Source organism: Etheostoma cragini, chromosome 15 (genome assembly GCF_013103735.1).
Source record: "Etheostoma cragini isolate CJK2018 chromosome 15, CSU_Ecrag_1.0, whole genome shotgun sequence".
NCBI classification, from domain to species: domain Eukaryota; kingdom Metazoa; phylum Chordata; class Actinopteri; order Perciformes; family Percidae; genus Etheostoma; species Etheostoma cragini.
Genome location: NC_048421.1, coordinates 1490784 through 1505089, shown reverse-complemented (window position 1 = coordinate 1505089; position 14306 = coordinate 1490784). Strand labels below are relative to the sequence as shown.

Here is a 14306-nt window from a genome sequence, read left to right as displayed (position 1 = left end):
TTAGTATAGTATAAAATATATTATAGTGCAGTATTAGTATAGTATAGTATATAGTATAGTGCAGTATTAGTATAGTATAGTATATAGTATAGTGCAGTATTAGTATAGTATAAAATATATTATAGTGCAGTATTAGTATAGTATAGTATATAGTATAGTGCAGTATTAGTATAGTATAAAATATAGTATAGTGCAGTATTAGCATCGTATAACATATTATAGTGCAGTATTAGTATAGTATATAGTATAGTGCAGTATTAGTACAGTATAATACATAGTATAGTGCAGTATTTTGGTGTCTAAAAGTCTCTTCTAGCACCTAGTGATGACGTGTTTAAGAGTTTTATTGCCTGTGGTAGGAATACATGCAATATACTTATATAAGAGGATATCCTATGAAGCTATTATAGGAGGATATTATAGTAAATCCCACGTAGTACATATTCAACACATTGAGTAAATCTTATCACACATGCAGTACACCACATTCAGACATGGTGAGGTGAGTGAACATCAGAAACAAAGCGATAGGAAAATGAACTTTTAACTAAAGTTGTTTACCCCCCCCCCCCCCTCCTCCTATCCTCCTACCCGGGTTTCAGGTTCCTAGAAAGGCAGTTTTCTACCACCATCGGGGGAACAAGAAGCCCCTGAACCCCCCAAAACGAATGAGGCAGAAACCCACCGAACCCACCAGCCCGTCTCAGGTCTCAGCTCCCTGCACCCCTGTCGCCTGCTCTCCCTGGCAGACCCTGGGGGAGGGCGACGAGCCCCCCACCACATCAACCACGGGGCTCTAACATGCGTCTCTTCATGCACATCAAGGCAAACTCAGCTCCATTTGGGTTGTTTTTTTTTTTTTTTGTTTCTCTTGTTACGCTGCTGACACCACGAGTCAAATGAGATGTTTGCAAAATTACAGCCACATGGAGAAGAGCTTTGGTTTCAGTTCATATGTGGCCTGTGATGATTTGATTTCAATCTGAGGTCAGATTCACATTACATGACAACCGATATGTATATGCAAAATATTTAAGATTTAAAGAATGAATGGTTGAGTTTTTATTCAAAAATAAATGAACAAAAAACTTAAAGTGAAAGAAAGCATTTCTCTTTAAGAAGAAGCAAGAATAAGCTAAATAAAAATAAAAGAAAAAATACTCTTAAATAAATTCTCTTGTCCGAAAAGGAGTTGGAAGAAGCTAAATACTTATAGGGTCTTATACCATTTTAGAAATGTCCGTATCCTTATCAAAGTATTTTCTTTCTATTGTTTTTCTCTATCGTTATCTGTTGTTTTTAATAAACAACCATACAACCCAAAAAAGTTGTTAAAATTAAAAAAAAACATCAGCAGATCAATTAATCGTTACAGTTCCTATTCCATGATTTTCTTAATTAAAACATTTCTTCATGTACCATCCATCAACACACACACACACACACACACACACACACACACACACACACACACACACACACTTCAGTCTCATTGCACAGGTACTTGTGTATAATGACAAAGGCTTTCTGTATTACACACACACACCCACACACACACACACACACACACCTACCCATCTCCTGCTTCTCTTACGGCCTTCCTGAAATCTGGATCTGAATCTTATTGCACAGGTACTGCACTTGTGTATAATGAGAATAAATGCATTCTATATTCTATAAACACACACACACACACACACACACACACACACACACACACACACACACACACACACCTCTATCTCCCGCTTCTCTTACGGCCTTCCTGAAATCTTTGCAGACCCAACTCAAACAAGTTAATACAATATTAAGGAGGCCTTTATTCTCACTACATTACAGTCAATAACACGAAATTGTGTGCTTAAAAGAAAACAACATTGCATACAGTACATCCATGTATAACCTAAAAAATAAAATTCTTTCAATCTATTTTCCTGAGTAAAGAAAACTGATATTTTATGAGTTTTTGGTATCGTCTTGTCCAGAAATGTCTGTTATTGGGTAGATAAAATATTCTCCTAGAAACTCTCTCGAAGGGTTTTTATTATTCAGACTAGTTTATTAGGTGTCATCTTTCATTAGAATAGTGTCACTAGCACTTTACTGAAATGGTCACTCACTCAAACAGTGAACACCACATTTACTTTATCACATTTTTATGTTGTTTAGATATTTTTATGCCCGCCAATTAGAAAAAGTGTAGGGTCGCCTCGTATGACTTGTGGCAATAATGCGTATTTTTAAGAAGGGTTATCTTGAGATTTTACGATGTGGAATCCTTGGTACTTTTTCTGAGTGAAATTGAAAGGATACCCTGCGTCTTACCATCCCAACAACACCCGTTTGGTTATGAACTAGTGTTTCAGACTGTGAGAGCAAACAGAGAAACAGACAACGCCACATACTGCATTGGATCATGGCCCGGATCCCGGCGGGTTTAACCCTCAAACTGACCCGTTTACAGTAATAAACAAAAAATGTAGTCAGAAAAAAATGGGTCGTCAAAATAAGCTGAAAAAATGTCAACATTAACCCTCGTGTTTGCTTCCCATCGACTTGGAACTTTGTGTTTTTCTGGGTCGAAATTTCTACATTTTGATGGGTTTTTTTCTACATTTTTCTTTACGTTTTAGAAGATTTTGTTTCCATTTCTTTTTGTCACTTTTATTAATCTTTTTGTATATTTTTTTAACAAGTTTTTGTCACCTTTGGCAATTTTTACAAATTGGTTAGGTCACTTTTTTCAGCGTTTCCAAAAAAACTAAATGTTTTTGCTGAATTTCACCCACGTTTTTGAAGCTTTTCCAACATTGGTCCCTTTTTTCAACGGTCTTTGGTTGTAGTTCTGATATATCATTCTTTTGTAAACGGGTCAAGTTGACCCCGAGGACAGCAGGGGGGTTAAAAATATTTTTAAAAATTCCCCAAAAAAGGACAAAAATGTTGGGAAAAGGTTTTTTTCACGGTTGATGGGAAGACAACACAAGGGTCAAATAGAAGAGTCATGTCATCTGCATACAGATTGAGTCTGTTTTGTTTGTTTAAAACAGCTTTCCTGTTGATTGCCCTGCAAGTGGTACAACACTGTATCAACACTGTATACGTAGATAAACGGAGATTGTAAAGATGATAAAATCCATCATTTGGCATCTCATTAAATCACATCTTTAGATCTTTAGAGTATAGCCTTCAACCTAGAATAGTTTCACATTTTATCTACTGTGATTGACTGGTTTCATTGTTTCCTGTACTTTTAATTTGCCTTTTTTATGTGGGTGTTTTTGTTTTGCTTCACTCTTCATTAGCTGCTGCTAATGCTACGTTTTGGTAAATGTGTTCAGAGGGCGATGCCTCATGTGTTGGATTTTGAACAACTTTTGCATGTTGTGTTGACAAACCACACAGCATGATGACTCAGTGTGTCTCTTTGACACTTCTTTCTTTTGATGTGATGGTCAAACTTCACACATTGTTCTTGAATGATCAAAGTAAAATCAGCCCTTTTCATGTATTCATTAAAAATATTTTTAGCACAAAATTAGGGCTTTGTGAATGATATTACTTTTAATGGCTAGCAAATTATGTGCCAATTAACTACTAATAACTTTATAATAAGTCATTTATAAAAAATAATTTGTTAATGGGTAGTTTATCATTAATTAAGAGATTATAAATTACTTATAAATGGTCATTATTGTAACTCCAGAGCTGCCATCTTCCTAAGCTGCCACTTTAAATAAAATATCTTCTCCATGTCTTTCTAACACAAAGGTTACTTAGAATATAGTTCAAGTCAAACCTAAGCTCAAATAAGCAACTGTGTAGGATGAATGGGTACCACATTAAAGCCACACACACACACACACACACACACACAAAGACAGTAATGTGTAATTGGCACTTCAGTAGTAAAAGGTCCACATGTTCACATGAGAGCGATGAGATGTTCAAACTTTCCAAAGGATGCTCGGTGTATTTATAAGTCCACCCACGTGAACAGTCATTAAAGTGGTAAACACAGCGCTTGTCTTAATCTGTATTTGTCTTTCAGTAAATAAGGTTTCATCTTGACTTCTGGTGTCACCACCATTTTATTCCCACTGGTTCCTAAACCTTCAGCGAATACAGAGCAACATCTCGGTTTTTCATAGACTCTGCTTGTCAGAATAAGGGCAGCAAAAGAGGCAACACCCCCAAAATGGATTAAAACAACGAGGATATTTTGAGAATTTAAATTCAAAATATATGTATTTTTTATTTATCTTGTAATTTCAATTAATTTGGAGCAATTTGGGCGCTTTTTTTCTGCCCCTTCAATGCCTTAAGTCCCACAATCCTCAGCAGTGTTTCAAAATCAAGTAAAATCTCTTGTCATGAGTTGTGAATGTCATCAGTTGATGGGTGTGAGAAAGAGAAAAGAGGACGTTGCCGGCAAACGGGGACACGCAAGAAACACTCAACATTCAGCTGTGCAATACAGAGGTAAGTTGGCATCTTATTTTTATAATAGCAATATATTAATATGAATGTATTCAATTTTTTAGACATTTTCAACATGAAAAATTCAATCAACCGGCACACTTCAAAGGTGTGACTTCTGAAGATTATTATTTGTAGATTTACATGATCACATTTGTATCTTTTATTACAGAGGCTTATCTAAGTGGATATTTACTGGCAAAAAAGTTGGGAAAATTATACTACTATTATACTATATTGTACTATATTATATTATACTGTCTACTGTGTACTTCTCTTGAGTTGCATCCTTTTAGATTTTCTTTTAGGCTTTCTTCTTTCTTGTTTACCACATGATCTGATATCAAAAATCAACCAAAGCAGTTTGGAGATGTTGTTTTCATTTTGCGAATGAATTTAAAAAAATTTAAAAAAAGGCACATACAGCATTTATTTATATGTTTAGTTAAGGTGATGCGGAAAAATAATATTCCAAATTATTTTAATCATTCTGCTGTTGTAAAAAGAGTACATGCCGCTGAAATGGAAGCATAAAAAGTGAAGCATGGTGTCAGTTTGGAAGTCGTCAGACAACACCACAGTCGGGTTATCCTTCAGTGAAAACCCTGAAACTTGTGTGCAGGTGGCGGGCTGTTTTTGCTAAGAAAACCTCAAGCTTTGGCATTGTAACTGAACATGTAGCAGCAGGTGTGCGACATCTGAGTAAGTGAGGCTCTAAAAGTGACATGAAAGAGCGGATTCCTGCAGGTTTACTGTGCAGGATTTCTTTTCTAACCTTGTCCCCCCCATCAACTCCGTCAGTCAGTGCTCGGTCTGCCATGCCGCGGTCGTTCCTCGTCAAGAGTAAAAGGACTCATGTCCTCGGCTCATCTAAGGACTTCTGTAGACCACGTTCCCGGCCCCAGACAGACGCCCACCAGCCTGTGCAGCAGGCCAGGGGACAGGACGGCAGGTGTCCAGAAGATGATGTGCAGCCTTTGTCCCCCATGTTAGGGCTCAAAGAGCGTCTGGCTGAAGCCTGCTCACCATGGGACGGGATGGCAGTCCAGTCTTACTCTGACCCCAGAAATGAGCTTTGGCCTTCAGGTATACAACTCTTTCCATAGCAGGGATTTTGTTTTTTAATGTTTGTCACTCTGAAATGAGCGTAAGACTACAGTTTGTATTCAGTATGTGTCAAGCTTGACATATGATACGTGTCAAGCTTTACACTTAAGTCTCACATACTGGGACTTTAGACTCAACTTAAGACTCGTCCTCAAAAGTCTTCAGACTCGACTTGGACACGAGAGGCAGAACTCGTGAACAAACGCCAGTTTTAGGAATGGTCTGAATGTTAGTTCCCTAACTGCGTAATTTACAACCTACCTACGTAGATTTGGACTCTAGCTCAGGGACTTGTGATTTGACTTGGACTCTAGCTCAGGGACTTGAGATTTGACGTGGACTCTAGCTCAGGGAATTGAGATTTGACTTGGACTCTAGCTCAGAGACTTGAGATTTGACTTGGACTCTAGCTCAGAGACTTGATATTTGACATGGACTCTAACCCAGGGACTTGAGATTTGATTTGTACTCTAGCTCAAAGATTTGAGATTTGACTTGGACTCTAGTTTAGGGACTTGAGATTTGACTTGGACTCTAGGTCAGAGACTTGAGACTTGAATTGGACTCTAAATCAAAGATTTGAGAGTTGACTTGGACTCTAGCTCAGAGACTTGAGACTTGACTTAGACTCTAGGTCAGAGACTTGAGACTTGACTTGGACTCTAAATCAAAGATTTGAGAGTTGACTTGGACTCTAGCTCAGGGACTTAAGATTTGACTTGGACTCTAGCTCAAAGACTTGAGACCTGAATTGGACTCTAACTTAAAGACTTGATACTTGACTTGGACTCTAGTTCAGAGAGTTGACTTAGACTCTAGCTCAAAGACTTAAGACTTCCCTTGGACTCTAGCTCAGGGACTTGAGATTTGACGTGGACTCTAGCTCAGGGACTTGAGATTTGACGTGGACTCTAGCTCAGGGACACGAGCATCTCTGCAATTGAGACATTAGTTTAGTAACAGACTAAACAAAGAGGATTAATCTTTGTACACTCCAGAAAATACTAACCAAAAATTCTCAACCATTCTCCGTAAACTAACAACATTCCCATCATTATCTTTTCATAATCTAAGAAAAAGCCCCGGTGGAGAACAGAGACGCTCCTCAGTTATCCTCGCCTTGGACGGCGGACAGACACCCGGCTTCTGAAAGAGAGAGACAACTGGAGCGCCTGGTCTTCATTTTAGTAAACCACACATCGCACACCAACCTCAAATCCCCTGTCAGCGAGTGCCCGCTCTGTGAAAAGGTAGGAAGCCTCTGCATTGTGAGAATTATCAAATGTCTTTTCTATTTCTGCTGGTATAATAAAAGAGGAAACCACAGTGAATAACGATAAAAATAACTGTCATGACACAGAAGCTGGCAAAATGTCAGAAGGTGACACAGCATAGTGGTTCACTGTGTAAAACACTATGTAAGGGCAGTCTGTGCTGGTTTATAGGAGTAGGGTGTTGCAAACGAAGCTGTAATTTTAAAAAGATAACTGGTCTGCACACTTCTGCCAGAGGAATGCACAGTGAAAAAGTAATTAAAAAAATAACTCAACACACTTATTTTTGGAATTGTTAATAAATAAACCTCATTTACATGAAATTATACCTATTGTTTGAGTTAAAAAAAATGATTAATTACTAGGAAAGAATTGTTACGATTTTGTGGATAATTACAGATTGTCAAAGTTGAGTCAGGATACGGTTTAGAAACAGGGTCATTGTTTTCTCAACTGCTATCAAAATTAAATGAAACACCCAGAAAATAATGAAGGAAGTGAACTGATCCTACATTTGATCTGCGAAGAGCGTTGCATGAAACCATCTGTGTTATTTTCTGATGTAGAAATTATGAAAATGAGTCAAATTTGACCAGAGGGTTGAAAAAAGTCTCTAAACTGAATAATTCGATGATCATTGTGTGGAGCATCCGGGTACTTTTACTTGCGGCGGTTGAACTGTTTTGGCTTCATGCGCCACTGAGCAACTCTCATAGGTAGCAAAGGGGCCCTGCCCCCGAAAACCTGTGCCCAGGTCCCTTCATACATCCATGATCCCAGCATAGTAATAAGTGGGTTTGGGTGACGTCAAGCAACTTCAACGTGCACGCAAAGCATTCTGGGAAGGCGGCGCTGCATTTGAAAAAATGATGCACGTCAGAAAGCCGGCCAATGCTTTAATTTTCATCTTTATGCGAATGAATCATTTCAACGTGACACGGGTATCCAGTAGAAGTAGATGAAAATCTTTTAATCTGACTTTGTCAATCTGAAATGAAGACAACATGCCTCATTCCTTGCTTAAAATGTTTTCAGAAACACGTTTACGTGAACTATTTTTGTAAAATATGACACTGTATTCCGTCTGAGCCGCCATGACAGTGGTTTGAAATTCTCTAGCACCCAGACCCACGAGACACATTCGTCCAATCAGATGCAAGTCAGGGGCATGGAGCATCAACCAAGGATGTAAGACGTTGCGAGACCCCGCTTCAGTCGTGTTGCTAAAATGTATCAGCACTGTAAAAATATTGGATACCGGTACCGATACCAAGACTTTGATACCGGTTCCTATACGATTTTTCGATACAAATTTTCCCGATCTTTCTGTCCACCTCTTCAGTCTCTTTCAGAAGTGTTAATATCAGGAGGTGGCCCGCAGGCTCATCTTCTCAACACCCTCTCTGTCCCATTGACCAGATCCCCCACCGCCAGCGACATGCCAATGGGCTTCAGAGCGATAAGCAGCTACGGTAGAGCTAAGGTACAGTACACTGTGACAATCTTTACATGAGATAAAAGCTTGATCAATTTCAGAACAAGCATAAAACATCACCAAAATGAAGTATCTGAACCTTATAATTGAATGCAATTTGAGGGGGAAACTGAAAAAAGGCCGAACTACGAGCTTGCAGCGTGATTAAATACGTATGTTTCTGAATATTGGTAGGGAACGTCTCGGGTTACGTATGTAACCCTTGTTCCCCGAGATAGGGGAACGAGACACTGCATCGGTTACAACACTACGCTCGAGGCGTTTTCCATAGTCTCGTAACCAACGCAGTTTGAGTTCCCCTAGAGGGGGAACGTCTCGGGTTACTTATGTAACCCTTGTTCCACGGGATAGGGGAACGAGACAGTGTCGGTTACAACACTTCGCTAGAGGTGTTTTCCATAGTGTTGTAACCAACGCAGTTTGAGTTCCCCGCGAAGGGGAACGTCTCGGGTTACTTATGTATTCCTTGTTCCCCAAGATAGGGGAACGAGACACTGCGTCGGTTACAACACTATGCTAGAGGCGTTTACCATAGTGTCGTGACCGACTCAGTTCGAGTTACCCTCGAAGGGGAACGTCTCGGGTTACGTTTGTAACCCTTGTTCCCCGAGATAGGGGAACGAGACACTGCGTCGGTTATGACACTACGGGAAACGGCTCTAGCGTAGTGTCGTAACCGACGCAGTTCGAGTTCCCCTCAAAGGGGAACGTCTCGGGTTACGTATGTAACCCTTGTTCCCCGAGATAGGGGAACGAGACAGTGTCGTTTACAACACTATGGGAAACGCCTCTAGCGTAGTGTGGTAACCGACGCAGTTTGATTTTGGGTGTCCTTTTTTATTTAAATTCTCTTTAATATATCTTGACTGTGACTTGGGAAGGAAACATTGGTTTGTCCTCATTGCTGTGTCTGAGTGAACCTGGGTTTGTGTGTCCAGGACCGTAGCTTTGGCTGCACGGTGTGTGGAAAGGTGTTCAAGCGCTCGTCCACCCTGTCCACACACCTCCTCATCCACTCCGACACGCGGCCTTACCCCTGCCAGTACTGCGGGAAAAGGTTCCACCAGAAATCAGACATGAAGAAACACACCTTCATACACACAGGTGAGTGGACACAAAGGTACGGGTGTCAGACTGGGTGACTTCACATGAATCGATCATTAATAGATTAACAGTTCAAGTCATTTTCTATGAAAATATAACAAAAACACCTCACTGATTCAAGCTTGTTAAATGTGAATATGTTCTAGTTTCTTCTCTCCTCTGTGAGAGTAAGGTCAATATCTTTGAGTTGTGGATAATACAAGACATTTGAGGATGTCATCTTGGGCTTTTTGGGAAACACTGATCCACAGTTTTCACAATTTTCTGACACTTTTAGAGACCAAACAACTCATTCATTAATCGAGAAAATAATCAACAATGAAAATTATCGTTAGTTTCTACTGGAAACAGCTTTCAAATTTGTTCTCTGGGCAACAAAATACAAAAAATCTTCTTTGTAACATCGATGTTCTGTTTTATGTTGGGGAATAAAATTTAGGCTAAACAAACTATAATCAATTAACTGAAGAAATAAAATCTTTCTATTATCCTGCTTTTTGCACATTTGTACACACAATAACACAAACTATTCCCAAAAGGTTTCATGCTTTGCTGATGATGGAAAAATAGCTTTACTGATAAAAGCAAATTGAACAAAATGCAATGGAAACAGACTTAACTAATAAATTGTTGGCTAAATTGTTGGCTAAATACTTACCACCTAAATATTTTCCATTTACCGCTAACAGCGACTACATCATATCCCTTTCCAGCAAAACAGAACAAAAGCAGGAAACACAGATAATCCATGTTATGTTACTTTTTTACTCAACCTGAGCTCACCAAACTCCGTGAAATGAACACGGCCCCTAAAGTTAAGGAAAAGGTCGTGTTGCGTTTGGGGAAAGCAGGACGGCCGTATACAGTGGACAAGTTGGTTTTAGGAAAAGAAGAACGGGAGGGATGGGTTTAGGAAAAGAACAACGGGACGTTTGGGTTTAGGAAAAGAACAACTGGACGTTTGGGTTTAGGAAAAGAACAACGGGACGTTTGGGTTTAGGAAAAGAACAACTGGACGTTTGGGTTTAGGAAAAGAACAACGGGACGTTTGGGTTTAAGAAAAGAAGAACGGGACGGTTGGGTTTAAGAAAAGAAGAACGGGACGGTTGGGTTTAGGAATCGTGACACGCGGGACACAATCTCCATTGTCCTGGGTCAGAGTCCTGTGTTGTTTGACCCGTCCACTCGCTACCATTGTCGCCCCCTAATGCTTTGGCATTGTTTACCTCAGTATTTTTACACATTCTGTGGCACCACCACGTAATGCGCTGGTAACCGTTTGTGATCACAAAATTCCTGAATTCTGTGAGACCACGCTGGCCTTACTAGTCTCGATTTGCCAGAAACTTCCTCCACAGCGCAGCAAAAGAAGGTCTGGCTAAGTTAATGGAGCCGCTGCAAAATAGCCTCAGGAAGGAATTTTACCTTGCAGAGATCTCAGGACCAGGTAACCATAGTCTAGCTAGCGGTCTGGTTTTACGGCACCAAATAAATCCCGGAAGTGGAACGTCGAGGATATAGACTACTTCTTTACAAATGAAACAAATGTCAGACTGACTAACTGACATGTGATTTGCATTCTTCTTAGAAAACAATTAGTTTTTTAGAAATGTCTCATGGTATATTGTCTCTAGAAGTGTAGTATTCAATTTTGAAAATCAGATCGGGACAAAAGCATCTTGTCCTTGTCCTTGTCCTACCCTAATCCTGACTAAATGCAAGTGAAAACCATGCGGTGAAATGCTCAAACACCCACCTGTGTAACATTGTGTGTCCTCCCCCAGGTGAGAAACCACACGTGTGCAAGGTGTGCGGTAAAGGATTCAGCCAGAGCTCCAACCTCATCACCCACAGCCGAAAGCACAGCAGTTACCGGCCGTTCAGCTGCGTCCGCTGCAAGCACACCTTCCAGCGCAGGGTGGACCTACAGCGCCACCAGCAGGCGCAGTGTGGCTATGAAGACATGCTCACTCAACAGCCCATGAAGCAATAAAGTGATGGCCTTTTTGTACATAATGTTCAATCATTCATATTTGTAAAACTCAGAAGAATACACATGTGATGATGTCTCTGATACTCAGAAGTGCAACAATAAAACTTAACTGATTGTGTATGAGTGCTATTTTATCTCCTTGGTTTGTGTTCTGAGCTAAATTGTTTGTGTTGTAGATCAGCTGTATTGCCAACCAGGGTATTTTAAAAAAAAATCTGATTTGATTAATAGAATATACATATTACCGTTCAAATATAACACAAACATTAGCAAGTGTGTAAAAACTAATTTGCAAGCAGGCACAGAAGTTTAGCTAAAAGTAATAAATGGTAAAATAACTAGCTAAATGTAATGAATGGTAAAATAACTAGCTAAAAGTAATAAATGGTAAAATAACTAGCTAAATGTAATGAATGGTAAAATAACTAGCTAAATGTAATAAATGGTAAAATAACTAGCTAAAAGTAATAAATGGTAAAATAACTAGCTAAAAGTAATAAATGGTAAAATAACTAGCTAAATGTAATGAATGGTAAAATAACTAGCTAAAAGTAATAAATGGTAAAATAACTAGCTAAATGTAATGAATAAATGGAAAACTAGTTCAAATGATTGGCTAAAAGTAATGGAGAAAAAGTTGAAATAGCTAAAGGTTGAAATAGTTAGCTAAGGGTTATTTATCTAAAGGTTGAAATAAACTAAAGGCTGAAATAGTTAGCTTATTGTTGAAATAGTTAGCTAAAGGTTGAAATAGTTAGCTTATTGTTGAAATAGTTAGTTTATTGTTGAAATAGTTAGCTAAAGGTTGACATAGTTAGCTAAAGGTTGAAATAGATAGCTAATTGTTGAAAAAAGTTAGCTAATTGTTGAAATAGTGAGCAACTTGTTGAAATACTTAAACTAAAGGTTGAAATAGGTATCAGCTAGCTATATAGTTATATAGTTAACTATATAGTTATATAGTTAGCTTAAGGTTGAACAAAATTCCCCAGATTCCTGAGTTACAAACAACAACCGTCGAGCTAGCAAGCTACACGCTGAAAATAGCAATGGGTTTTGAGGAAAACCATGGAACAAGGCAGGCCTGCTTGGTTCTTTCTGGGAATGACTATAAAGATTTAGTAAGTTAAACTATTCCCCTCACTTCCTCTTTTATCTGGGTTGCATGTGATTTAAGAGTGAAACAGCAAGTCAACATGGATCTCAGCTCCTTTAATACATCTCATTTGCCACAAAAACACAACGTAGCTAAGTCACATAGCAACAAATGCAGCTTCCAGCTGATTCATTTACATCGCAAAGTGAAATTGACTCCAAAACACACAGTCACCCCTCGGTTCATCTTGACCTGGTGTTTCCGCCTCTAAAAGCAACAATGATGATGATGATGTGGTTTCTGTTTGAGTCACTTCAACCAGGTTTAGATCCTGTTGAATCCAGATAAACGTCTCTACGCGTAACAACTCGCTGCTGCTTTTGAGATGATTTTGATGCATAATTCACAATAAGGCGTTGTGTTGTTCACATGGTTTCGGTCCGCTCGCATGTCTGCAACACAGCGATGAATGATGGAGGAGACGTGCACAAACACTGGCTCTGCACACACACACACACACACACACACACACACACACACACAAGCTGTCCCAGTTCTCCTTCCTTTGATTTGCAGGAAATCCTGAGAAAGATAAAAGAATAACAACTGCTCAGACCTGATCTAGCATATCAGAGTTGAGATCTGCAGGTGCTCGCCTAATGCTGCTATTTTAACTGGAACTGCCGGTGTTTTAACCACTACAGTTTATTTTAAATACACCGCCACTCTGTGCCGCCCAGCTGGAGTAAATTGTACAGTTTTACTCTGTTATTTTTGTAAAAATGTAGTCTGGAAGGGAAGTAGAGTACATTTGAAAAAATGCTTTATACAAATGTTTCCAACACCTAATTACCTTTCGTGTTGTCTTCCCGTCAAAATTGAAAATCAACAATTTTGTGTTTTTTAAAAATATCTTTTTCTTAAATTCTTGTCCCTTTTTTCAACACTTTTGTTGCTTCTTTTCAATGTTTGTCCCTTTTTGGAAATTTAGGGTTAGGGTAACATGTGACACTAACTTATTTACTTTAGTTTTACAGTTATTTTTGGAATTAATGGTAAAAAAAACTCATTTATAGGAAATTATACCTCCAGACCAGTGGAGCAGAAAAAAACGCTCATTCACATAAGATTGATATGCATTTTACCCAATAAAACGGGTCTGCGACCCATTTTGGGTCCCGACCCTAAGTTTGGGAAACATTGTTTTAGAGGGACCGTTGTCCATCTAAAATGAAGACCAAGTCAGCAGCTGCCGCTAATTTCTTATAAAATATAAACAAAAAACTGCATCTGCAAATGGCTTTCCAAATTAGCAACTGTGTTTTCATCTTTGCTTTTCTTAAATTTGGCATAAATGAGCTTCCATACTTTGGCGAGAAATGTACTTTATGTTTTTTCACTTTGATTTTACACATTTCTTTTTCAAAATGTATTCATGAATTTCAACATTATAAATAAAAAGAATAAATATAGTTTATTAAAAAAATACAATTAAAAATAAATTAAAACAATATTTCAAATCAGAGATTTTCAAAGATATTTCACATACACACACACACACACACACACACACAAAAATAACATACCCAACTTTATAAAAAAAACCTAATAGGCCTATATTTGACCAAATATCTAAATTGCGTAATAAAAGAAAGTTATTTATATGTAATTTTTAAAATTGTATATACACACTAACACACGTATACATAACCTTTATTATGGAAACTGTAGACTACAGAACAGAAAGTAGGACTCACC

The 14306-nt window shown here is 38.6% G+C and overlaps 1 protein-coding gene across 1 annotated transcript; it reads left to right on the top strand.

Annotated features, from left to right (window-relative positions):
• Positions 1-4300: 4300 nt before the first annotated feature.
• On the top strand, positions 4301-11543 carry LOC117958263 (zinc finger protein Gfi-1b-like). Its single transcript, XM_034894586.1, has 6 exons — positions 4301-4482; positions 5281-5565; positions 6667-6836; positions 8203-8343; positions 9294-9459; positions 11244-11543. The coding sequence occupies exons 1-6, from the start codon at positions 4374-4376 to the stop codon at positions 11450-11452; spliced, it is 1080 nt and encodes a 359-aa protein (XP_034750477.1). The 5' UTR covers positions 4301-4373; the 3' UTR covers positions 11453-11543.
• Positions 11544-14306: the final 2763 nt, after the last annotated feature.

Excerpts from the sequence above, each read along its gene's own strand:
- LOC117958263 (XM_034894586.1), top strand. The coding sequence starts at position 4,374 with ATGAGTTGTGAATGTCATCAGTTGATGGGTGTGAGAAAGAGAAAAGAG. Across the intron at positions 5,566-6,666 it reads AAATGAGCTTTGGCCTTCAG|CCCCGGTGGAGAACAGAGAC; the intron begins GTATACAACTCT and ends TCTAAGAAAAAG. Across the intron at positions 8,344-9,293 it reads GCAGCTACGGTAGAGCTAAG|GACCGTAGCTTTGGCTGCAC; the intron begins GTACAGTACACT and ends TTGTGTGTCCAG.